At 44.3% G+C, this 27,589-nt stretch overlaps 1 protein-coding gene across 1 annotated transcript in view; it reads right to left on the minus strand.

Moving 5' to 3' along the window:
- The window catches only part of LOC138300789 (cadherin-23-like), an 834,147-nt gene that overhangs the window by 95,238 nt on the left and 711,320 nt on the right, over positions 1–27,589 (minus strand). Inside the window, exons 28-30 of the mRNA XM_069240562.1 lie at positions 23,433–23,689; positions 17,491–17,588; positions 6,484–6,604 (exon numbers count right to left, since the gene is read on the minus strand). Coding sequence (XP_069096663.1) covers positions 6,484–6,604; positions 17,491–17,588; positions 23,433–23,689 — 476 coding nt within the window. The remainder of the gene's footprint in view (positions 1–6,483; positions 6,605–17,490; positions 17,589–23,432; positions 23,690–27,589) is intronic.

The raw sequence follows: 27,589 nt of genomic DNA on the forward strand, positions 1-27,589 counted from the left end.
TGGTTTCTACCTCTGTATCCCTCTCCTTTCCTTTGGGTGTAAGTAGGAGAGAATGTTGATGTCATGGGATCTGATGAGGTCAGCCAGTGGTGTCATGTAGATGTTGAAAAGAGTTGGGCTAGGAAATGAGCCTTGGGATACTTCACAGATAAAATTCCTGACTTCCGATGTGCAGGGTGTTATGCAGACTTTCTGTGTTCTTTCCATAAAGAAGGAACAGGTCCAGTTGAGGGAGGAGTCTTGGATACCAGTCTTGTGGACCCTTTTGATCATGGTGGAGGGGAAGACCATGTTGAAAGCAGGTGAGAGGTTGAGCAGGATGAGGGCAGCTGTTTCTCCTTCGTCAAGGAACATCCTGATGTCATCTGTGGCTGCAATGAGTGTGGTTTCTGGGCTGTGGTTTTGTCGCAATCTAAATTCTGAGGTGTCCTAAAGTTGGTGTCGGTCGAGTTGGTTTTGGAGTTGTCTCTTTATGGCCTTCTCCATGATCTTAGCTGGAAAAGGTAGCTGGGAGATCAGTCAGTAGTTTGCTAGTTGAGTCAGATTGGCCTACGGTTTCTTAAACATTAAGTTTACTATGGCGTGTTTCCAGGAATCTGAGAAAAATTAGATGGAGGTGTTCAGGACGTGGGTGATCATGTTGTCGATGTGGTGAGGGTATGGGTCCACAAGTGAACTTGTGGAGCCTTTTGATCATGGTGGAGTTGGAGACCATATTGAAAGCAGGAGAGATTGAGCAGGATGAGGGCAGCTGTTTCTTCTTGGTCAAGGAGCATCCTGATGTTATCTGTGGCTGCAATCAGTGTGGTTTCTGTGATGTGGTTTGGTCGCAATCTGAATTCTGAGGTGTCCTAAAGTTGGTGTCGTCGAGGTGGTTTGGGAGTTGTCTGTTTATGGCCTTCTCCATGATCTTAGACGGAAAAGTTAGCAGGGAGATCAGTCAGTAGTTTGCTAGTAGAGTCCGGTTGGCTGACGGTTTCTTAAACAGTGAGTTTACCATGGCCCATTTCCAGCAATCTGAGAAGAATGAGATGGAGGTGTTCAGGATGTGGGTGATCATGTTGTCGATGTGGTGAGGGTATGTGTCCGCAAGTGATCTGGAGTGGAAGATTCTCATGATGTATGTTGTTTCTTCAGTGGTGATGGTCTTCCAGGTGGATAGGATGGTTCTGGTGTAGTGGGCTGGCTGGCTGGTTGGGTGACTGTGAGGCTATGAGGGTCCAGTTGAGGGTTTTGGATGATTTGTATTTTGTTGCCAAAGTAGTCTGTCACACAGGTCCTGCGATGGGGTGATGTTGTTTGAGAAGGTGGAGGGTGAGGTGAAGCCTTTCATGTTGTTGCTGTTGGTGCTTTTCCCTGTGTATTCAACTGGGGCCTTCTTTTGATTTCCGTGGTCTGGCAGTAGTGCCTTTGGGCAGTTCCGAAGGTATCACTGTTGGTCACTTTTTGGCTGGTTCTCCATTTCCTCTTAAATTGCTTACAGTGTTGTTTGGTTGCTTGGAGCTCTTGTGAGGACCGATTGACCTGCTTTCTGGCTCTTTTCTGGTGGCTATGTTTGAGAGGTGACAGGGAGCTGGCTCAGTCCAATAAGCATTTGTTGAGTTGGTCTGTGTCAGCAGATATGTTTCTGGTGGGGGTGGGTCTAGTCATGCATCAGGTGTAAACCCAGTCTACTTCTGTGCTGCTCTTGGCTGGTGTTGGTGAGTGTCTTGAGGTGGGGGTAAATATCGATGATGTGGTTGATCCAAGTTGAGGAGTATAGTTACGGTAAACTTGACTCCTTTGTAGGTGGCAAAGACAGGGTAGAGGGTGTGTATTGAAGAGGGGTTGAGATTGTGTCCACCAGCGTGGATGACATGCTGGGTAAGCCTGAGGGTGCTGAGGCTCTCAAGGAGTACTGTGGAGCTGGGGTCAGTCTTCTCTTCCAGGTGGAACTTTAGACACATAAGAAAAACTTTAAAGACAGCTAGACACTTTAGATACTGCCACAGCCCAATTGCCCTAAAGGATTTACACCAAGTTTAACAGAAAGCTAGAACATGGTCCGGAAAGAGTGGTTTTTATGATTGTTGTGAATCTGTTAGTAGTTTTTGAGCAACTAAGGGGCAGACTTATGGAAAGTGGTGCTGCACCGAGTGCAGCGTCACTTTCCCTGCGCCCCGTAGCACCCCCTGTAGGAGGCTGGCCTGGCTTATAGTGGGTACCTTGTGGTACTTACACCTTATGCCAGGTCCAGTTATCCCTTATTAGTAGAATAGAGGTGTTTCTAGCAGTTAAGGCTGATAGAAGGTAGCTATGGCAAAGCAGCTTAGGCTGAACTAGGAGACATGCAAAGCTCCTACTATACCAATTATATCATATAGCACAATATCACAAGAAAATACAATACTCAGAGTTACTAAAAACAAAGGTACTTTATTTTAGTGACAATATGCCAAAAGTATCTCAGAGGATACCCTCACTTAGGAGGTAAGTAATATACACAAATTATATGTACACAAACCCAAAACAGGTAAGTAACAGTAAGAAAAGTAGTGCAAACAATGTAGAATCACAATAGGATGCAATAGGTAGACATAGGTCTAGGGGAAACACAAACCATATACTCCAAAAGTGGAATGCGAATCACGAATGGAGCCCAGACCACAATACCCCGGATGAAGGTGCAAAAGAGCTGCCTCTGGGTGAAAGAAGCCAAAGATTCTGCAACAACGAAAAGGGCTAGGAACTTCTCCTTTGGATGGAAGATGCTCCACAGCATGCTGGAGGTTTCAGAAGTGTGTCCATGCAGAAATACCACAAACAAGCCTTGCTAGCTGCAAGAGTCGCGGTTGAGGATTTTGGGTGCCTTTGGGGACCAGGAAGGACCAGGATGTTGCCCCTTGGAGGAAGAGACAGAGGGGGTGCTCAGCAACTCAGAGAGCCCCCACAGAAGCAGGCAGCAACCGCAGAAGTACCAGAGCAGGCACTTAGAAGATCTGAGGACAGCAGTCGACTCAGAGTCACAAAGGATGGTCCCACGACATCGGATTTCAACTCAGTGAGTTGGGCAATGCAAGACGGAGTGCTGGGGACCCAGGCTAGGCTGTGCAGAAAGGAAGTCCTGGAAGAGTGCACAGAAGCTGGAGCAGCTGCAGATCACCCAGTACACAGGTTTGATGTCTGGCGTGGGGAGGCAAGGACTTACCTCCACCAAATTTGGACAGAAGGGCCACTGGACTAGTAGTGGGAGACACTTGGACCCAGCTCCTGTGTTCCAGGGACCACACTCGTCAGGATGAGAGGGGACCCAGAGGACCGGTGATGCAGAAGTTAGGTGCCTGCGTTAGCAGGGGGAAGAGACCCACAGCAAGATTTCTTCTTGGCTTCCAGTGCAGGGTGAGGGCAGACAGCCCTTAGAGCATGCACCACCAGGAAACAGTTGAGAAAGCCGGCAGGATGAGGTGCTACAATGTTGCTGGTAGCCATCTTGCTATTTTGTTGCGGTTTTGCAGGCGTCCTGGAGCAGTTAGCGGTCGATCCTTGGCAGAAGTCAAAGGGGGAAGTGCAGAGGTACTCTGGTGAGCTCTTGCATTCGTTATCTGAGGAATAGCCCAGAGGAGAGACCCTAAATAGCCAGAAAAGGAGGTTTGGCTACTGAGAAAGGAGGCTTGGCTACTGAAAGAGGTAAGCACCTATCAGGAGGGGTCTCTGATGTCACCTGCTGGCACTGGCCACTCAGAGCAGTCCATTGTGCCCCAACACCTCTGAATCCAAGATGGCAGAGGTCTGGGACACACTGGAGGAGCTCTGGGCACCTCCCCTGGGAGGTACTGGTCAGGGGAGTGGTCACTCCCCTTTCCTTTGTCCAGTTTCACGCCAGAGCAGGGCTGTGGGATCCCTGAACCGGTGTAGACTGGCTTATGCAGAGATGGGCACCATCTGTGCCCATCAAAGCATTTCCAGAGGCTGGGGGAGGCTACTACTCCCCAGCCCTTAACACCTATTTCCAAAGGGAGAGGGTGTAACACCCTCTCTCAGAAGAAATCCTTTGTTCTGCCTTCCTGGGACTGGGCTGCCCAGACCCCAGGAGGGCAGAAACCTGTCTGAGGGGTTGGCAGCAGCTGCAGTGGAAACCCTGGAAAGGCAGTTTGGCAGTACCTGGTTTCGGTGCTAGAGACCCGGGGATGCATGGAATTGTCCCCCTAATACCAGAATGGTATTGGGGTGACAATTCCATGATCCTAGACATGTTACATGACCATGTTCGGAGTTACCATTGTGACGCTACACATGGGTAGTGACCTATGTGTAGTGCACGCGTGTAATGGTGTCCCGCACTCACAAAGTCCGGGGAATTTGCCCTGAACAATGTGGGGGCACCTTGGCTAGTGCCAGGGTGCCCACACACTAAGTAACTTGGCACCTAACCTTCACCAAGTGAGGGTTAGACATACAGGTGAATTATAAGTTACTTATGTGCAGTGAAAAATGGCTGTGAAATAATGTGGACGTTATTTCACTCAGGCTGCAGTGGCAGTCCTGTGCAAGAATTGTCAGAGCTCCCTATGGGTGGCAAAATAAATGCCTCAGCCCATAGGGATCTCCTGGAACCCCAAATACCTTGGGTACCTAGGTACCATATACAAGGGAATTATATGGGTGTTCCAGTGTGCCAATGAGAATTAGTAAAATTAGTCACTAGTCTGCAGTGACAATTTTAGAAAAGCAGAGAGAGCATAAACACTGAGGTTCTGGTTAGCAGAGCCTCAGTGATACAGTTAGGCACCACACAGGGAAAACATACAGGGCATACATTATGAGCACTGGGGTCCTGCCTAGCAGAATCCCAGTGACACATGGGCAAAAACAAACATACATACAGTGAAAATGGGGGTAACATGCCAGGCAAGATGGTACTTTCCTACACCCCGCATGGTAGGGGGCAATAGCGTCTCTATTTATTACCCTATTGATGTATTTTGCATGAGTAGCGCCACAATATTGGCATGCAGAGTACATAGGGCACCATTCTAAAGAATGGAAGGCCCCTTTTAACGCCTGCTCTTGAGCCACTGTGGCCAACACCTGCTGCATATGGTCTTTGGCCATGCCTGGTGCTTATAGAGGCAGCCAAATACCCCGTGCATGGCCAAAGGCACTTTACATAAAAAAAACATAGAAATTCACTGAAAAAAAAAACACAGGTTAGTGGGACGTTATAGTTATGTTCTGAATTTACTTGTACAAAACCATAGGAATTCACCAGCTATCGTTTTTCAAATAACTATAACTCAAGCCCTAAGGTAATAATGACTACTAATTCCCTACTGCTATAACATTTTTAAAAATATTATTGGGCACCCTGGGACACAGCAGGAGCCGGCCCTAAGGGGTGACGGTCCTCAGGGACATGTATGGCTCTAGGAGGGTGTCCGTTTGGCCACCCTCCTTCAATTTGCACAGGCCGCTCTGGGGACATGGTGGTCCCCGGGGCTGAGAACAGCCCAGGAGTCGGGAGGCATAGCCCTCCTCCTTTTAACAAAAAAAAAATTGCTCAGGGGAGGGGGTTGTCCCCAGGGCTGCAGAGGGGCTGTCTGGGCAGTTCAGACTGGAGTCGTGTTCAAAATTCCTATGGGAAAATCCATGGGGAAAATGTGTTTAAGGGCCCCTCTTTTTCTCGGCCCCTGCTTCACGATCACCCTGAAACTTTCAAGACAGCACTCACCATGCTCTCGCCATGCACTGCTAGTATCCCCACATATTACATCACTCATGACATCTTTGATGATCACTAAGCGCCCTTTGAAAAATAGTATTCACTGTTTTGTTTGAAGTGGTAAGTTATATGTGCTTCTCTAGTAGCATACAGTGACAGAGACTACACGTGACTGTAAGAAGCAGTCGCGGGTCGCAGAAGGGGTGGGGCAGCATGCACTGGGGTGGGGCGACACATTACATTCGGAAAAATATTTTTAAAACAACACTTAATGTTGCTCCTAGATGCTCCGCTCCGCTCTTCCATCTCACTGCAGACACAGGCTCTCCCAGCCTGCCCTGCGGCCAATCCTGACGCTGCTCAGAGCGGCATCAGGATTGCCTGGGAGCCTGTGTAGCCAATCTATCCAGCCTAGCAATGTACCATGTTGGTTTCATGTCCCGAGATGGCCGCCAAACATACATGCGCAGTGAGGGGAAGTGTTGACATTTCCCCTCATTGCTAGTGACCCCCTTAGCCCTGCCCCTTTTTCCGCCAAACGATAATAAACACAGTTTACTATCGTTTTGGGGGAAAGGGTTTGCAGCTGCTCTGCCCTTATGGAGGAGCCGCCCCTGGCAAGAAGACAAGCCAGTATGAAATCAGAGCTTTCTTTTCCCTAATGGTTCATGACCTGTGTGGTGTCACAACAGATTTCTCCTAAAGCGCACAGGCTGATTTGTGTTGCATTAACGGAAGCACGTAGGACCACTGAAGACTCATTTGTATTATGAAGGAATCCTTACCTGGAGAGCAGAGAGATCTGCTTGAGCCGGCACTGTGGTGGCAGGTTGCACATCCAGTACGTTGTAATTTCGGAACAAGTTCCGAAGCTGTTCTTTATTTGCATCAATCATCTGAATGACTCTGTTAAGGACAAAGCAACGTAAATTAAGCTGAGATTCTACTATTATTGTATGTGAAAGACAAGTAGGTAATAAGTCAATTAAGTAGGCCCGTGCTTGCCGACTGACCGCCCTCCTTTAAGGGCACTCTGACCATCACGGATCAGCATATGAACCACAAAGCTTTTAAGCAATCATGTTTTCTTTCTGTTTTCTTAATCGCAAACAAACAGGTGCCCAAAGGCCAGTCCTCAATAACAAGTGTGCCACATGAATCAAAACAAATTAACCTTGCAGGAATTCATGTCCGGTCAATAAAGGCAGGTATCCAGCTAAGCTCAAAGTATGGACATCTGAAAGTGCATGGGAGGTCTCGCTTGCCCCACATACGATACACCGCTGCATTTCAGAATTTTGAGCAGAACAAGTATGCATTACAAAATGCCAAAGCCAGAATGTCAACTACCAAAACATCGTGAAGGTAAGTATATATAGGTAAGTACACACTAACTATTCTTAACTACCTGGAGCATATGTATGTCAGTAGGTCAATTAAGTAGAGTAAATCTGTAGTTTCCGATATTATGTAGTCGGTATTCTGGCTACAATATTTATACAGCACAATATTTAAAATGAGATATCCCGGTACCATACCTTAAAGAAGATGTATATTTATTTTTACAATTAGATGCAAATGTCACTGTGACCTCGCGGCGCATGGCCTGCCTTTAACCAGACAGTCAATTTGATTAAGACTGCCTCAGTCTCTTCTGGGAACTGGGCTCCACATTATGCAAGAAGAAATAAACACCCTATTTCCACAGTCCATATTCGAAGAAAGTCCCGAAAATGGCCTGAGTATATATAGGTTTTGTTTCACTGTGGTTGTCTGCTAGGATAAAACGTTTTCTGCCTTGCAAGTCGGCTCTAACTCCAGGGGCGATATCTGTTACTGATGTTGATCAAATTAGGCTGCAACCTACTTCAGAGCGTAGACCCTGACTTCAAAAAATCGAGACAACATCTCAAAGAAGCTATTAACTGCGACACTGTTAGGTTACCACCTGTGTCCTTCAGGGGCTATCACTGGTGTGCTCCCTTTACTATGGAGGCCCACCATTGGTTAGTGGGATTTGTGTGCGCTGCACGAAAAACCTCCACCCATCGCTCTGGAATACGTACAGCCTAATGTAGTAAATCCATCACACTCTAATCTCGAACGGACCAAACATAATACATTGTGAGCAAGACCTAGAATGAATACATGGTGAGATTTCAGAATACAAAACCTTCCAGGAAAGTAAAAAAATTGAGGTTAAGGTTTACTAGGTCTGTGCATAGGGTTATTTGGGAATTACGAAGAATTAGAGGCATGGTTTGCCAAGCCATGCCTAGCTATGTAATGAAATGTAACACAAAGCAGCAGCTTGCACTGAACTGTATTACATTTCTTATTGGCAGTCGTTCCATTGTTGGAGCATAGGCGCTAATGTGCATTCAACCATGGATTTTATGCAATTCCAGATTTACTGAGGTTTTCAAATCTGAAATTGTATGAAATCAGTACGCCTACCACAATGACGCATAACAAGTATAAATATAGTTATTTCTACTCGCTACTTCCTCTTTCTACATGGGATGCATTCTGAATCACACATACAAAGAGGAATATGACTCTAGATTGTTTTGTGCAGGAAAGTATATCTTCCTACACAAAAACAATCCTGCCCGTGATGCAGGCACACTTGTACCGCTGAATTGGAACCAGGCAGCCAGAAGTGTGCCAGCACAGAGAGAGAGCTGAAAATCACCATATAATGGTATATATGGCACGTTTCTTCTCTCTCCCACCAACTCCACACAGCAACTTTGCTTGCTGCCCTGAGTTGCATGAACTTTTGTAAATATGCCTCCAAGTCCTCAAAACGAAATTTAGGCAGATTCACCAATAAATGGGTATGTCCTTACAAGACAGACTCTTGCTATGAAACATCTGTCATATTAAAAGTACAGTAGGTTCTAATGCTCTAGTAATATGGCGGACAGGAAACCAGCCAAGTTTGTGACGGTATATTCAATCCACCGAACCCAAAATGAAGAGTAAAGTTTTGAGCTAACCCCAAGATATGACCCTTTTCTCTTTAAATTAGAGTTGCAGGCTACAAAGGAAAATATCAAGATCCATACGTTTTTCCAGATGATACTTAGAGATCCTCCCTCGCTTTTCACTGCTGACCTAACAAGACCATAAACGTTCACTCTGCCCTCTACTTCGCTTGACCCTGAGTTACAACCATTTATTCAAATGGTCATGGAAAAAAAACATGTTAGCTAAAACTTTGGAAATGCAGCTAAACATCAAAAGGAGGAATAGCTCTTAGGATACACTAATTTTTTCTCAATCTAATAGCAGCACTGCAGCCCTTGATATCTCATCACCTCTACCAGCGACCACATACAGAGGACTATGAAGGTCAATGGTAGGACCATGGAGAAACCAAAGGCATCACACTCTACCACCCTGACTCATCACTTCTTTTGATCACGGATGCCTGCAGCATGTAACAGATACTTAATAGCCAAAATAGTATTTTTTACTAACTTCCCATAAGAGGGCATAAGCTTAGCGGTCAACTCAATATTAATGTGTCATTGCCTAACTTTACACTTTTGATATAGAGCTTGTAATTTCTGAAATCTAAATACACAAACAATGAGTACCTGAAATATATATTCATTAACATTTCTTCCCATAAGTTGAATACCTACATCAAGCTTCCCCATAATGCACTGTTTGTGAAAGAGGGGTTATATAGTTTCGACCTCACTCTTGTAGGACTGCAAAGTAACCAACTATGTGAATACTCTTCTGTTCCCTAGTCTTGACAATTAGTATGTTCATCCTTCGGACATTATACCTACTTGTCATTCATACATAACATAAGCAACATGTTGCAATCTAAGAATCCTTAATTTCAAATCACAGGATAACCCTTATCAAATGGGACAACCCATAGTCTTAGAAGAATTCACACTAATTTTCAGAAAACTGTTCAAAGCTTGTTTCAATCATTAACATGACTCCCTTAACATTTCTCTGCATCCTCGATGTCCTTCAATATAAATCCATGGGAAAACAATGGGTCTTGGCGAGAAATCTGAGATCTGTATAACTAAGGTCCTGGTGGCTACAACATGGTATTATGATTGCTAGCAAAGACGCTGTGGAACACGAAGGAAGTTATACCCAGATATCCAAGATGTCTTCCATCTCTCCCAAATAAGCAAGAGTTCATTGTCTGCTGGAAACTGTAGTTCTTCTTGGAAGAATGCTTCATGGTGTATTCTCCGCTAAGCCTCAGTCCAGACAATGCCAACATTCTGCAATAATGCTATGCTTACCATCTCAAAGAGAAACTCAGGCTGATCGGGTTAGAAGTATCAATCCCCCTCACTCTTTTGTACCAAGTGGTAGGAAATGCTTCCAGTCCCTTTTTCCGATAGCTACAGGCTCTTACAAGCCTTCAAAAGCACAAAGAAATCATGTTTAAACCAGCAAAGAAGGGTGGCAGTAATTTTAACACAGACATCGAGGAATACCAATGAGATGCCTACCACCTCCTAAGCAATAGAAAGAACTACATGCAGCTCATAAAATATCCTTTGAGGAGTTTCAAACTATGAAGGCTCTCATAGTAATAGAAATTTCCAGTTACTTGACAACCAGAGGTTCTAGCTTTGTGCCTAGTGCAAGATCCAGATGAAGGCCAATCCCTCTCCGGAATGACCAATAGATATTGTGTTGGTGCTAGAAACATTGTAAAAATGTGTTGATTTGTTTTTCTTAACAAAGTGTTTTAAATAACTATCATTAGTAAAGACACCACAGACAAATACAACACATTAGAACATCTGCATTTTTACTGTATTAATTAACTCATGGTAAGAATGGGCATCAAAGTATTACATATTAGCATTCCACAAACTGCAGTGGAAACATATTTAGGAGCAATAGAATGGTTCTACAGTACACCACAGACATTTGTGCTACAATGTACAGAACTGGAACTCACTTGTAACTATTTAAATTTTGAGTTTGACCTCTTTCTACTAGTATCAGGGACTTTTACAGGAGCCACCTTTGCACATAGACTGGCCTGAGTATAGGTCAGTTTGTTAGAAGAAAACATTATTTGTAAAGCCTCAAATCCTTTAAAGAACCACCTTAGTGTATGCAGTCATTATATTGATGATGCTACCTGTATTTGGAAATCTGAAACAGTACCCAATAAGAACTTCAATAGTTTCTTTCACGGCTGAACCTATAAGCATGTATGATTCTCATTTAAAATTCACGTAGTGCATTAGCAAACAAAGGAATCATTCCTAGCCTTACATACAACATTAGTGAAGAGATGAACTGACCACAACAATATACCTACATACAAGAACTCTTTATGCATTTCAGGTCAGTCCTTCCCAGTTTATTAAGGGATAGTTTGCCCATCGCCCATTAGGCATTTTTTTTAATAGAGAAATTTAGCGAGACATCAGTGTTTGCCACCTAAGTAGACGATCTTAGTTGAGGTTTAACAGAAACAACATAGCTCCTCAAAGCTATCTCTAGGGTGCATAAAAGCACCGCATGGTGCCTTATATGAATCAACAACCAAAATGAAAGAGAATGCCATCACTGAGGTAACTATACCTAACCTATTGGCCACACAGATTCAAAAATCACACACAAACAAAACCCTGATAGATATTTTTTTCAGGTTCACACAGCACAAACTCAGCCCAAGGGGAGTGTTTTACATGAGCACCAGATTACATTATAGATTAAGTTTTGAGGCACTGGGAGATTAAGTCATTTGTCCAGAATCAATTCATTTGAGCTGACACCTGTACTTGAATTCGGTTCCCCAGTGCCAAAGTTGGCAGCTCTGGTTGTTAAGCCATATCCTACCATGTGCTGGTGGCAGTACCATGGCCAGACCATAATTTGGGGCTAGCTGTCTTCAGGATTGACTTGCTCATTCAAGACTGTCTTTGAGCCACAATTCACAACAGACATAGAACCTTCCTCCACCTTGGGAACATGATCCATGTGTTACCTCTAATGACTGCTATGTCAGTATAGCCGCCAGTAAAGCAGTAAAGAAGTTATTTTGAAAAATGGAAGAAGACGGAATCAGAACAACCTAACCAACTGCAATCTGGCACAGGTTGTCTACAGCCTTGAGCATCAGCGCTATCTGTAATGTACTGGCATGACAACATCTAAGGATCTAGGGACAAATTTGCACCATCAGAAATAAACATTTGATAACTAAATTAGTCACTAGCTTGTTAGAGCCTAACATCCATCACATACAACAAGACAGGGTCACCTAATTCGCAATGTGCGTATCAAAATCAAAAAAGAGACTTTATAATTCAACACAATGTATATGTTTGCACATAATTATTCAAATAAATATGAATATATTTATTGGTATAGCTTTAGCAACAGCTGCATAACCGACTATTCTTCCCATCAAGCTTACAACCTTCCAAGATTGCAACTTCATTTTACTACTATAGTATCCAACATGTAAGAGAACTTTCAACAGGTCTGAAAATAACTTAGGTGCAGTTGTGCGTCATTTTTAATATCGCAAGCTAATGCTCTTCACTAATGCCATCCGTGTGCATGTTTAAAAAAAAGACACACAACGGCTCTAAAGAATGGTTAGCGTCTCAAAAAAAGACGCCAGCCAGTGATGGATGCCGATAGGGGAAACTGCAATAGTGGGTCAAAAATGATGGTACGCTAATTAGTGGCAAAATATCTGCTGCTAGTCAGCCTAGCATAATTTTTTCATGCACAAGCAGCCAAAAAATTACTCCTGTTTAAGTATAGACAAGAGTCATTACCACAACCCAAATGCCCACCACAGGGGACCAATGTCCCCAGGACAAGCCCAACATACTCAGTGTCAGCCAGGGGGTCCCATGTAAGGGGCCCCCAGTGGCACACCACACACAAACACTTACCTGTGATGGGATCCTCCCTCCAGCAGTGTCCCTGTGGTGTGGGTGGTGGTGATGCTGGGGGTTGGAGTGGGCATTTATGTGCCCATTCCATGGTGTTTCCCTATGGAAATGGGCCTAACAGCACTTTAACGCCTGGTCTGATCAGGCGCTAAATAATGGAGCTAATCAGGCTTAGCGCCATTATTTATGTCTGCCATCTAGGTGTGTGTCGTTTCAGCATCGGCTAACACCCTTGATGAAGAACATTCTCACATCTCAAACAAGTATCAGCAAAGATAAAAGAAATCATCTGAAATTAAACACATTGAAAGCAAACATATCAGGGTACAAATATGATTATCTTTGGTGATCTATGACGATTTTGCAAACCTGTTTCGTTCCACCAAAGGAACAGTGACTCACTAAGCATTTAGTTTTTTTGTACAATAGCAAGAGTTATCATGGGGCAATTATAGCCCCTATAAACACTTAAACTATCCATCTATGATCTTATGTCCTGATGAAACTGCCACTCATTCATAGGCAATGAACCATGTCAATCTTCATATAAATGAAGTTCACAGATGTGACACAATAATTCTGTACAAAAATGCAGTGGACTACATCTAAATAAAGGCCATTTTTGTCACTTAGATAAAGTCTAATCAACTTAACACCAGGTTTTTTCTGACTGACTGAAGACAGACATAAAATAACACTCTCACCGCATTCCCCACACAAAGTTAGGGAGCGAAACAATGGCAGAATCAGAGCGTAGAAGGTCCACCACCATCACTATAGAGATGCTAGAGCAGAGTGACCGGTGACAGAATAAACACTAAACACATTGACACTGTCTAGCCCCCCAGCGAAAGGGAGCACACCAGCGATGAGAAGCCCAGGGTGCTAACTTTACACTGTGCCTCCTGTAGCTCCAAAAAGGTGTTGTCTCCATTTTTTAAGACAGAGGGCCTCATTTACAAAGACATTGTGCTGTCATTATGTCTTTTTTTAATGCAGCGACGGCGCTATCAGTGCTTCACACTGCTCCATACCTACAAACTGATACATTGGGCCCAATGTATCAGTTTGTAGAGGTTTAATGTATGCAGGGTACTGGTTCCCATGTAAAAAGACACGCAGAATTGACGCAGTGAAATTTACAACTTTTCACTGTGTCACCCTGTGACTTGACTAAGTCAAAATTCGTACTCCTGCTCAGACCAGGCGTAAGGATTGACCCAAGACTTTTAACATAGGACTCGCCTCTGTATTCTAAGGCATTGCTGGAGTTTCAGAAGTTTTACAATGCAACTTCACCAATGCATCACTTTAGCGCCATCAGATGCATTAGAATTTTTTTACCTATCCGTGAAATTTGGCCATGGAGCTCTCTGTATTTGGAATACGGCACACCATGGAATCATTAGGGCATTTGCGGCAGGCTCAAGAAATCTGAAGCATTGATGCTGATATGTCAGTTCTTGTAAATGAAGCCCATAGTTTTTCTACTGGAGTAGGTACAGCCAAATTTACAATAGGTAGTGGTCTTAGGGCAGGACAGCTAATTGATGGTTTGACTAGCATGCATGCAGAAAATGTTTTCTCCTAGTAAACAACCTCGTTGAACTGCACAACATATTTTCCCACAACATTACAATGACTTTCTGTGTAATATGCAACGTACTCACAACCTTGTACCTTTAGTTGAATTGGCAGGGCATTCAGCAGTCTCAAGAACCTACTATATTACTTGAATGCCATAAACAAAGCATATCATTTTATACTGAAAATTCTTTGTAGGATTATTTTTTTGTTTCAATGGTTTTCATTAATTTATTTTGCAATACAAGAAAATGAAACATATCAATCTTTGCTTGTTGCAATCACTGATAACAAACTCCCCAAAGCCCTCCTAAGTTCCCACCAATCCAGACCACACACTCAGTTAAAAGGTTCAGTGCTCATTAGTCATCCAGGATGACATAGAATCCAAGCCAAGGAAACAGAGAGAGGTCAATCAGCTGCTGGGCGCTCAAGGCTTGAGGACAAGCCCAGTCTCTGTAATCCTTGTTTATGTCGGAGGGACAGGGTTCCATAATCTATTGAAAGTTGACCTGTGTCCGCAAGGTTATACGCTAATTTCTCTTTTCCAAATAGGTTCCAACTTGTATGCTACCAGAGGCTTAAGATAATGTGCTTGGCCACCAGAAGCAGGTGAGAAATCCTTTTACCCCCTATATATACCCATTGATGGTCTGTTTAGCAGGGACAGCTCAGGTGGCTTTTCTATGTGCTGTCCTTAGATCTGTGAGATGGCAGACAAGACCTTCTCCCAGAGATCTCCCAATCAAGGGCAGGGCCACAGAATGTAAAGTAGAGAGCTCATTTTGCGTATTCCTGTCAGCAAGCTTTAGAGTGTGTGGAAATAATATTGTGAAGATGGGCAGGGATAAGACACCGGCAAAACAGCATCTGATAAAGGATTTTCCTGCCCCAGGCACGGTGAGCAAATGTTTAGTACACAGGAATATCTTAAGCCATTGTTGTTACGGCTTATGTTAAGATTTTTTGCCCACTGCATCTGCAAGAAAGATTTCCATACAGTTGTTGGGTTTATTAAGAGTGTTCTACATTTTAGAAACTAGGGCCCATATTTACAAGAAAATGACACATCGTAGCACCACAAGCCAGCTTGTGGCATCACCCTGCATCATTAGAAAAGTGCAGGGATGCGTTCTGTTTACAGCAATACGACGCATTCCTGTACGTTCCTCTGCGCTTGCGGACAATTGGCTGCCTAGGGCTAATGCAGGCACCCTTACACCATTGTGCAAGGGTGCCTGAGCTGCAGGGATGATTGTTTATGTGCAGGAAAGGACACCTTTCTGCACATAATTATTCATTAATGGCATTTTCCTCCTTTTATATACGCTGCAGAAATCAGCACACATAGAAAGAGCTAAAAATGAGGAGAAATTAAGGTATTTCTCTTTGTTGTGCCACTTTTACACCAACCTGGAGCGGGGTATGAATCTGACACATTCCCAGGGTTTCAAAACTTTGTAAATCTGGGAATGCATCAGATGCCATGGGTGTTACATGACAAAAGCAACACCCATGGAATGCCCCTTTCACGTAGTTATGTGTGAAAGGGGGGCCATATTTACAAGGCCATGAAAAGCCAAGCAAGGTGGCTTTACGTGGCCTTGTAAATATGTGTTGACACACTGCGCCACTAGAGCATCAGAAAAGTGACACTCCGGCGGCGTGACCCTAGGGGCATATTTATACTCTGTTTGCACTGGATTTGTGTCATTATTTTTTTTAAACAAATCTGTTGCAAACATAACTCCATATTTGTATTTTGGCACTAGACATGTCTAGTGCCAAAATATTGGAGTTAAAGTCATTTTTTGCCTGTGGAAAACTACCCTGTGTCAATGAGATGCAAGGTAGGTGTTTCCAGGCAAAAAATTACTCAAAAGCCCTAGCGCCTTGTTTATCCTCCCATGCAAAAATGGCACACAGGAGGTAGGCGGGCCTAAATAATAGCGCTAAGCTTGCTTAGCGCCATTATTTAACACATGGGTCAGGGCAGGCGTTAGGGGACCTGTGGGCCCATTTCCATGATGGGACACCATGGTTAGAGACCACAGATGTCCTCCCCAGGTTCCAGGGACACCCCCACCCCCACCAGAGAGACAGCAGAGGATGTGGGACCTCATCCCAGGTAAGTGGAGGTAAGTACAGGACAGTTTTTTGTTTAATTTTTTTAAGTGCCATTGGGGACCCCGAAATGGACCCGCCTCCATGGCACATGGTGCAATGGCCATGCCACGGGACCCTTGTTCCCTGTGCTGGCCATTGCAGTGGTGGGCATGATTCCTGCCTTTTGTAAGGCAGGAGTCATGTGGCATGGTAGGTTTAGCACCATAAAATGATGCTAATCTGGTTAGAGACATCTTTTTTTACTCTAACCAGCCTATCATCATTTTTTGGTGCTAAACACCCATCTACCATACCGCCACACCCCACCAGGCTAACGTCAATTTTTTTTACGCTAGCCCACCCTATGTGCCGGATTGCACCATTCCATAAATATGGCTCCTAGCTGGCGTCCTGGAATGGTGCAAACTGGTGCTATACTTTTTGACGCATACCTAAGTTAGAGCAGGTTTGCGTCAAAAAGTATAAATATGGGCCTAGGTTTTTAGGCTAAGACATATTTTAACAAATGTTATTAATCCTTTACGTACAATAATTTTCGAATCAATACATATTTGTAATCTAAGCTGACACAGACGAGCTATAGTTAAGAAAAGTTATGAAATTATGGTCGACCAGTAAAGTTGGGGTAGATCGTCACAGTGAGTCAAAAGTCAGTGAGTAACTTGTCATGACAGGTGACACACTCTGCCGCAGCCGTAATGGTACATCAGAGGAATCTTTCTGTTGGGAACTTTCTCTCATTTCGCCAGAAGCAGTCCATCATATATCTCTCCCACTAAAGCAAGAACATAGCACTCTATAACAAGCCTGCTGTTGTAGAGGTTGTTTGTTTCCTAATACTGTCTGAGGTCAAAGCCAACACAAGGGTCTTCATTACGAGAGACGCAGGCAATCGTCAGTATTTCCCTAAACCCCAGTTACTGATACTGCGGATCCCAATAAGGCAGAGGCAGGAAAAATACAACTCACTGCCAGCTGTTTCCTGCATAAATAAGGTTGAACTACACCTAACTACACAGGTTCCCTGCAAGCGGTCCTTTTGACTCGTAGGAATAGCGTTAATGGGATTCTGGAGTACATTTATAGGGAAGGAAACGTCTATCACTAAATAACTCCAATTTTCCCATCTATCACATTACAACCTGTTCAGGTGCATCTTACTTCTCCACGTCCAGAATGCGGTTGGTGTCTCGATTCACCACATGGAACAGCATGTCTGTCTGAGCAAAGCTCACACGTCCCTTCTTGTCCACATGGAACTGTAAGGGGAGAGATTGCACTTATTGAGTTTGCTTGTTGAAACTTGTCACAATATATGTATAATTACAATATAAAGGTGCAATATACTTAGTATGCAAAAAAGGAAATATCAAAGTTAAAATATAGCCATCAATAACTGTACTACTATAGGTCCTTTAAAACCTGCTTTTGCTTTACGAAATGCCTATAGAATAGCAGCACTGAGGAGGGATAAAGTGACATTTTAAGAGAAATGGTATGCAGGGAAGTGGTAATATACTCCGTCACGTCACCTTGGTAGAAAAATAGGCTGCCTGCCAAGATTTAAATTGGGCCCATACTTTGGTGTTTACAGTCTGCAGAGTATTTTGCATCTTTGATTTACAACGCTGCACAGGCACGGAAATGTTGGCATCGCGGTTCGAAAAGGTCCAATCTTTTGAGATAGTCTAAGGTAGAGAAAGTATTAGGTTTCTAAAATTGCCTCACGAATTGCCAATGAATTAAAGTTTCATCTTGAGTTTATTGTTAATGCAGGCCCCTTCTATCTTTGGAATTGGCCAAATGGCTACATCACAGACACTGGGGATCTCCTTTACTAAAGTCTACATAGGCGCCTGCACGTCTCAACACAATGTAGCAGTGCTCACGTGGGACTTCAAAAAGGGATGTAAGTTAATGCTGTCTTCTTTAGTACACTATATTGCGCCTGAGTTGTATTGGCCATGGTGGTCATGTCATAGGCTACGACTCACTGCCAAAGGGCAATGCAGATGTTTCAAAGTAGAGTAAGCATGACTTCGAACGCTATGAAAATGGGTCCAGAGCATCAGCTCGTACTGTTTGGCTTCTGGTTGAAAAGCATGCTGCATTAAAAGCATCACAGGGCTCATTCACAAGAAACTGGCGCATCTTGATCGACGTGACAGTTTCTTGCACGTCCCTGCGCCCCCCTAATGACGCCATAGAAGCACTGTGTTTACAATACAGTACTCCATGGTGCAAAGGGTCCACAACACCATCAGAAATTCTGATGCTGTTCTGGCGCTAAACCTTAACATTGCTGGACTAGCGTCAACATGTTGATGCTAGTCCAGCAATGTTAAAGGGGCCCCATAGACAAGAGCACAGTATCACCTTTAACGCCTGCCCTGAGCAGGCGTTAAAAAATGATGCTATGTTTGCGCAGCATGGCGCCGTGAAATCTTGTAGATTTCACTTCGCCATTTGTGTGGGGCTTTTAACGACGGAACACCTACCTTGCATACATTATACCTGGCACAGGAATAAGTGGCACAAGGCTCTAAAAACTGGTGCAATGGTGACATTGCACCAGTTTGTAAATATGGAGTGGGGGACTGTTTTACGCCACCTTAGTGTAAAAAGAAAAATGAAGCCAAGGCAGTGCAAAATCCTTGTAAAGGAGGCCTTAAGCGTGATCAGGAAAGCTACCGGCAATACTATCCCTATGGAGCTAAAGCGGAAAGCAGCACCCTATCTGTAAGGAAATGCCTCCTTGGCATGGTTACCCCCTGACTTTTTGCATTTGCTGATGCTATGTTTTGAATTGAAAGTGTGCTGAGGCCTGCTAACCAGGCCCCAGCACCAGTGTTCTTTCCCTAACCTGTACTTTTGATTCCACAATTGGCACACCCTGGCATCCAGGTAAGTCCCTTGTAACTGGTACCCCTGGTACCAAGGGCCCTGATGCCAGGGAAGGTCTCTAAGGGCTGCAGCATATCTTATGCCACCCTGGGGACCCCTCACTCAGCACAGACACACTGCTTACCAGCTTGTGTGTGCTGGTGAGAACAAAACGAGTAAGTGGACATGGCACTCCCCTCAGGGTGCCATGCCAACCTCACACTGCCTATGCAGTATAGATAAGTCACCCCTCTAGTAGGCCTTACAGCCCTAAGGCAGGGTGCACTATACCATAGGTGAGGGCACCAGTACATGAGTACTGTGCCCCTACAGTGTCTAAGCCAAACCTTAGACATTGTAAGTGCAGGTTAGCCATAAGAGTATATGGTCTGGGAGCCTGTCAAACACGGACTCCACAGCACCATAATGGCTACACTGAAAACTGGGAAGTTTGGTATCAAACTTCTCAGCACAATAAATGCACACTGATGCCAGTGTACATTTTATTGTGAAATACACCCCAGAGGGCACCTTAGAGGTGCCCCCTGAAACCTTAACCGACTATCTGTGTAGGCTGACTGGTTCCAGCAGCCTGCCACAACCGAGACATGTTGCTGGCCCCATGGGGAGAGTGCCTTTGTCACTCTGAGGCCAGTAACAAAGCCTGCACTGGGTGGAGATGCTATCACCTCCCCCAGGCAGGAGCTGTAACACCTGGCGGTGAGCCTCAAAGGCTTACCCCCTTTGTTCCAGCACCGCAGGGCACTCCAGCTAGTGGAGTTGCCCGCCCCCTCCGGCCACGGCCCCACTTTTGGCGGCAAGACCGGAGGAGATAATGAGAATAACAAGGAGGAGTCACTGGCCAGTCAGGACAGCCCCTAAGGTGTCCTGAGCTGAAGTGACTCTAACTTTTAGAAATCCTCCATCTTGCAGATGGAGGATTCCCCAATAGGATTAGGGATGTGACCCCCTCCCCTTGGGAGGAGGCACAAAGAGGGTGTACCCACCCTCAGGGCTAGTAGCCATTGGCTACTAACCCCCCAGACCTAAACACGCCCTTAAATTTAGTATTTAAGGGCTCCCCTGAACCTAAGAATTTAGATTCCTGAAACTACAAGAAGAAGAGGACTGCTGAGCTGAAAAACCCCTGCAAGGGAAGAACAGAAGACACCAACTGCTTTGGCCCCAGTCCTACCGGCCTGTCTCCTGCCTTCCAAAGAAACCTGCTCCAGCGACGCTTTCCAAAGGACCAGGGACCTCTGAATCCTCAGAGGACTGCCCTGCTTCAAGAAAGACAAGAAACTCCCGAGGACAGCAGCCCTGCTCCAAAAAGACTGCAACTTTGTTTCAAAGGAGCAGATTTAAAGACCCCTGCAACTCCCCGCAAGAAGCGTGAGACTTGCAACACTGCACCCGGCGACCCCGACTCGACTGGTGGAGAACCAACACCTCAGGGAGGACCCTCCGGCGACTCCGAGACTGTGAGTAACCAAAGTTGTCCCCCCTGAGCCCCCACAGCGACGCCTGCAGAGGGAATCCCCAGGCTTCCCCTGACCGCGACTGCCTGACTCTGAAATCCCGACGGCTGGAAAAGACCCTGCACCTGCAGCTCCCAGCACCTGAAGGAACGGAACTTCAGTGCAGAAGTGACCCTCAGGAGGCCCTCTCCCGTGCCCAGGTGGTGGCTACCCCGAGGAGCCCCCCCCTTGCCTGCCTGCACCGCTGAAGAGATCCCTTGGTCTCTCATTGAAAACCATTGAAAACCCGACGCGTGTTTGCACACTGCACCCGGCCGCCCCCGCGCTGCTGAGGGTGTACTTTTTGTGCTGACTTGTGTCCCCCCCGGTGCCCTACAAAACCCCCCTGGTCTGCCCTCCGAAGACGCGGGTACTCACCTGCTGGCAGACTGGAACCGGGGCACCCCCTTCTCTCCATTGAAGCCTATGTGTTTTGGGCACCTCTTTGACCTCTGCACCTGACCGGCCCTGAGCTGCTGGTGTGGTAACTTTGGGGTTGCTCTGAACCCCCAACGGTGGGCTACCTTGGACCTAAACCTGAAACTTGTAAGTGATTTACTTACCTGCTAAAACTAACAATAACTTACCTCCCCCAGGAACTGTGAAAATTGCACTGTGTCCACTTTTAAAACAGCTATTTGTGTTTTATGTGAAACGTATATATGCTACTGTAATTATTCAAAGTTCCTAAAGTACTTACCTGCAATACCTTTCAAATGAGATATTACATGTAGAATTTGAACCTGTGGTTCTTAAAATAAACTAAGAAAATATATTTTTCTATAACAAAACCTATTGGCTGGATTTGTCTCTGAGTGTGTGTTCCTCATTTATTGCCTGTGTGTATGTACAACAAATGCTTAACACTACTCCTTTGATAAGCCTACTGCTCGACCACACTACCACAAAATAGAGCATTAGTATTATCTCTTTTTGCCACTATCTTACCTCTAAGGGGAACCCTTGGACTCTGTGCATACTATTCCTTACTTTGAAATAGTGCATACAGAGCCAACTTCCTACACTATCATACAAACATAAGTTTGCATCTGCTTCTGAAGCATGGAGGCAGGCTAGGCTATGATACAATATTCCCTCAATGCCTAAGACAATTGATCGTACATGTTGCACCAGACAAACTTATTTTCTTGGCATGTTACAAGGGCCAGACTGGGAACCCAAAGCAGCACTGGCAACTTTGTCACATCAAACGCCGGAGGAGGTATGGGGGGCGGTGCAAGCATGAAGCACTGCTGCTTTTGTTACTGGGGGCCGCTATCGCAGCACCACTGCAAAATCCACCAGCAGTACCAAAACAGGTCTCTACTGCTGCAAAACCGGCCCCCACCATTCCAGCCTCCCAGGAAAACACCCGATGCCCGCTGCGGGCATGCGGCCCTGTATGTTATATGTTTAGCTGTTTAAAAATATTTTGTCTTTGTACGTCTTTTGTGTTTTCAGAGTGCTGTTTTTAAGCATGCTGACTCGCCTGTAAGATAGTTTGTGCAGTGAATATGAGTGAACAATAATGTTCAAGCAATAAATTAACACATGAACCAGAGTCAGCTGCGCTGGCACATATCGGATGGAATGAACAATTGGACCACTTGGGACCATATAGTATAACAAATGCACTAGTGAAAACACAAGATAGTTCTATTTTGCACTATCTTGTTGTACCGCTCACTAGAGTAAAACACAAGGGCAAAAGAAGTTTGTCGGAGTTAATATTACAGAACACCAGAGCAAACCGGAGAAAATGATTTATGGAACCAATGCTAAGCTTATTAAATACTTTATGTGTCCTATGGCGATGTGCACAAAAAAATCACAGCTCATGAGTAACTTTTTTTCACATTTGTAAGTGGAGATAATGAATGTTCTCACATTTTTATTATGCAAACTGGGCAGAATATTGTGACACTTACATGGTTCAAGTTTTGTCCCACTCCCTTATATACAGGCAGCAAACGTTGCAAATCGATTTCCTTATGTCTTTTGCCTCAGTGCAAGGTTATGTCATAATGCCCTTGATGCCTTATTTAAATGGGGGTTCTCTTACGCCTAAAGCCATTCAGTTAGATCTTAGACATCTGTCTATAATCACTGCATTAATATAATGGAAAAAATAGATGTCTCGTACACACACAGCTTCCACTCACGAAGTTACTTCACACAACTCGACCAGATGCAACATTTGAGATATCGATATCAATCCAACCCATATTTTGTGGACTAATCTATTGACTTGGCTTATTAATAACCTAGATCTACTTGCCTTTGTAAATGGGACATTGTCAAAAATACAAAGAAGGAGAGATACTAAAAAAGAGTTATCATTTTGGAAAGCAGCAATAAGCAAGACAAATGCAACAATTATACGCCTCAGCATCAGTATTAAAAAGATCGACTTATACATAGGTAAGTATGTACAGAGAAATGTAGATTTGCTTTTCTTAACTCTGTATCTACTTAGCCTGACAATATGTTGGCAGTCAATATTGTGGAGTGCAGATGAGCGTAGGCTGATAGTAAAATGTTGATGTAGTTGTAAAAGACCTCAGCACCTCTTACCTTCTTCAGTATCGTTGGGTAAAATAGATTAAACCGCAAATAATTTGTTTGGCCTTAACTATAGTGCATGGACAAATTCTATAAATGATGTAGTGTGAGCGCAGTATTCTGGAGACACTAGTACAATACCTGCACATCATCTGTGTTGACAATAGCACCTGTGATGTTCGAAAGCAAGCGAATGAACTCCTCTTCAAACTGGCGCACACGATCTGGGATCTCATTGATGACAATCTTGAGTCGCTGGTCCTCCCGCAGGATGTAGATTCCAACAATTGCTGTGTCATTGTGTCCCGCCAGATCCGACACCATGATGTCCACAATGAAGTATCCCGGACTATAGGCTGTGAAGAGGTCATAGGTCCGCACTATCCCATCAACATGTCCTATTTGGAAAACCAAGTGCAATTTTGTAAGTGACAGGAAATGCTTCTATTGAAGAAGAATTTTAAGGTAATCATTCATGAAGTCTCCAGTCTTATCTGATGTCAACCTAGGGCTCTGATCTAAACTGTAAAATAAGTGCAGTATGGATAATTGTATCCCACACTCGATACCACAAGGCTAAAGTGTAAGACAGGGTTTTTATTGACTTTGAGGAAGACTTTTCTATGATCTTCTGAAACCCACACCCTGGAGAACATCAGTATTTAATGTAGTGTGTTCGAAAATGACCTTTGAGTCTTCAGACACCAAGACCGTATTTGACACATTTTTGGCCACATGAATTAGAAGTGGCATCCTTTAAACATTGTTACATTTATAACCGACAAAGGGATCCCACTTGACCTCAAAAACTAATGTAAAATTCCTTGTTTATACTTTGTTTGCAAGTCAAATGAAGGATACCATTGCATACAATATAGATATTTTATGTGGACTCAGAGTGACAAAAGGGTTTCCTCAGATCACAGAACTGTTCACTTAGAGAAATACATGATCACTAACACGTTGATATCACTTTCATAATTCTAACATTCTGTAAGATCCATTCTCAGTTTCACACATCTGTACTCAGGTTTAGAGCCAAGAAGCTGGTTTGGAGGCACGCAATGCACTCTATAACAACACTAACATGATATAACGTGTATATGATATATCCTTTACAAGGTCTCAAGATGCACTGATGCCAAGAAATCTGGGTTCACTTGTCATTGTTATCATCTGTCTTTGACACATGGTGCACATTTATACTGGGCAAACTAATGTGCAATGCATGATTGTATCAGTATGGCATTCTCTTGATCTTATATACGGTTTCCACTTATCAGGACCTCACACAATCGACATCCACCATCTAATTCTAACACTGTCTGATATTCAGCAACGCATCTTTCTTGTGCAGTCACTGGTCAATTATATATGTGTTGTTTCGTTGATTTTGGATAGGTAACAAATGCATGATAGCACCACTACATAAATTGATCCAACTGTGCAAAAATCTATGCACTTCCTTATGCATGCAATCTACCTATTGAGCCCAGGTGCACAGCAGTAGAAAGATGCATTAATACTCAGATGACATACACCAACCATGCAGAATTTCCACTTGCAGGTGTGCATTCAAAAGTGACCACATGCATCCATACACGTGTCATGTGCACGCCTTGTGTGACTACCATACTGATAAATCTCAAGCAGTACAGTCCTCTCTGGTTGTTTGATTTCCGTGTCAATATAGGTAGAGTGTAGGTCACTAAGTCACTATCCCAAAACGATGGACAATTAATGGAGCTGCATGACCACCAGTCATGATCTGCCTGTGGTGGAGGAGGGTATCTAGTGGTGCTACTAGCCTCTGCAGACGCATGCTGACCGAGACAATTCCACAGCAGGACCGATAGACGGGTCACCATCTTTAGCCTCACACCAACTCTACCTGTCCTGAGACTAACATAGTGGAAGATCATCAAACCATGATTGGATTTTTCTGCAAGTACAGCCAGTAGCCCCTAGTGAACATTTCAAATCCCAAGACAGGTCCAAGCATAGTTAGACAACCATACCTCTCAAAATTCAACCGAGTGGCCATGTTACTGCATCAGGATCAAAGGCATGTTCCTGTTATTCCACTAATAGGAGTGACACATCAGCTTGGCAACACAAGGGTTTACTCTGCAGTACATGTCACTTGAAGATTCTAGCCAGCACAGGGTAATAAACAGGCAGAAGCACTCGACAATGACAGCTGAGGTGGAAGGCCATGCCTTATAGATAGATGGCCACCTGCTCAGACTGCAGACTGTGATGCTCACATAAAACCATGATAAAACAGCGACCTCTGAGACGAGTAGCGTTTCTCCGGTTACTTGGAAGGTGCATGCTCTTGCCATGTAACCATACCTAAAACAGTGGCCCGTCCACCACCATCTTCACCACCCCCGCTCCAATCAGCCGTCCAGTAAATAAACCCTATTGGCTGCCACGAGGAACAAGAGGGCGCCTGGCAACCATCATGAAAAAAAAAAAACACTTGCTGCAGGTGGCTTCCAAACCTTCATGGGTTATTGGTATATACATTTTTACTTTTTGTCGTACAGACTTCGTTTGAAAATACTATAGCAATAAACACCATAAATCAGCAATCTAGACAATATCTACAATACATGAAATCACAATAAAAGAACCTTAACAACCAAAGCAATCGTAAAGATAGAACAAAACAGATTTTCCACAGCCAATACAAACTACAGTCTTTAATTTTGTGAATGTTATATTCATAGCCAATTATTTTCATAATCAAGGGGGCCAGACATGCTGACAATCAACTTTAATGTGATAAGGGGTAGTTAGATGTTTCCTATTAGCAGGGCTCTGCATATTTTAATCTTTTAATGCTGATAAAGGCATTTCTTTTCAGTGGGAAGGCTCAGCTGGATGAGACCAATTGCTTAGGATTCAGCAAGCCTAGACCGAGGAATTGTGACCAGCTTTTTTAATGCGGAAACCGGTGGTTTGATGTTTCCTGACTGGCACGGCTCAACATACTTGTCTCTTCTAATGGCGATAAAGGCAGATTGCAGGTCAACTGCTCGGAACACAAGAGTCAGCATGATTTGGCCAAGTGCCCAGGAATCAGTGAGTGTAGCCTAAGACCGAGCAACCGGTGTAAACCAACTAATAAGTGGATTGTCAAATGTTTCCATACAATGTGCTTGGAAGGCCCAAGACTAGAGTTCTTAGATGAGCAAGCCAGGAAAAGGCAATACAATGCAAGGGCAGAAGCAAGCCATAAGACTAGAGGGGATAGCAGAGTTAATTATGGTGTGGGTTGGGGGAGTGAGCTGGAAGGGACCCGACAAAACACCTGGGAAGGGAAGTTAGCTTGTGGAGTGTTATTCACAAGGCTCGTCGTTCAGAGAAGAGGTGGGCTAAGACTGAACAAACTGAGAACTACTAAATCAATAAAACACCCCTAGCCAACGACACACCCTACACGGTGCATCCTGCTGTCGGTGTGGCTAAGCGCTTCAGTGCCCTACATAAGGGTAGCAAGCCATGTACCAATGCTACAATACAGTACTACACAAACCACCCCAATTAAGTTACACCTGAGAGGCAAATGCCCTCTTATGCGTAAGCCTGTCCCAAGTGTACACAACATTCTGTTCTATTTGGTTGGTGTATGTTTACCATCTGCCCAGTTTAAATAATGCTATTTATGGCGTTTCTTCATGAAAGCAGATGTTAGCATTAGTCTGCGAGTACCTGTCTGCCTTTTTCATTGTGCTAATTAATCCCTTCTACTAGCAAGTGAACGTGCAAATAATCCACTCAGCCTTGTAATTCAAGTTTGAGAGGTTGTTTCCAGTGGTGGCTGTCACTGAACGGGGGTCACGTGGTGGGGGCGGGGGTGGATTATTGGGCGTAAAAAAAAAAAAAAAAACACTTACCTGTTTCCTCCGGAGATGGGTTTGACTCCTACTTCCTCCACATCTGGCAAGCGCACAGGCTACCAAACTCCCCTCAGCCAATCACGAAGCTGCTGTCACCAGCATGACAGCAGCATTGTGATTGTTGTGAGTGGCCTGCTTCGGCGCTCATGGAGGGAGTGAAGGCCTGAGCACTTTCTCCTTCCTGTTGTGCAATACAGCCAGGAGGAGAAATGCAAAGTGCCCATGTGTGTTTGGCCGACCCAACACGGCTGGCCAAACACACATTCGCACTTTTGGTGCACAAACCACTTCTCCCTGTAGACCCTACCTGCCCTAACCTAGCTCACCTGAAAAATAAAATGATAATAATGCTCCGTTATTATCATTTTATTTTTTCTTCTGCTAAAAGCA

This window comes from Pleurodeles waltl, chromosome 6 (assembly GCF_031143425.1).
Source record: "Pleurodeles waltl isolate 20211129_DDA chromosome 6, aPleWal1.hap1.20221129, whole genome shotgun sequence".
NCBI classification, from domain to species: Eukaryota; Metazoa; Chordata; class Amphibia; order Caudata; family Salamandridae; genus Pleurodeles; species Pleurodeles waltl.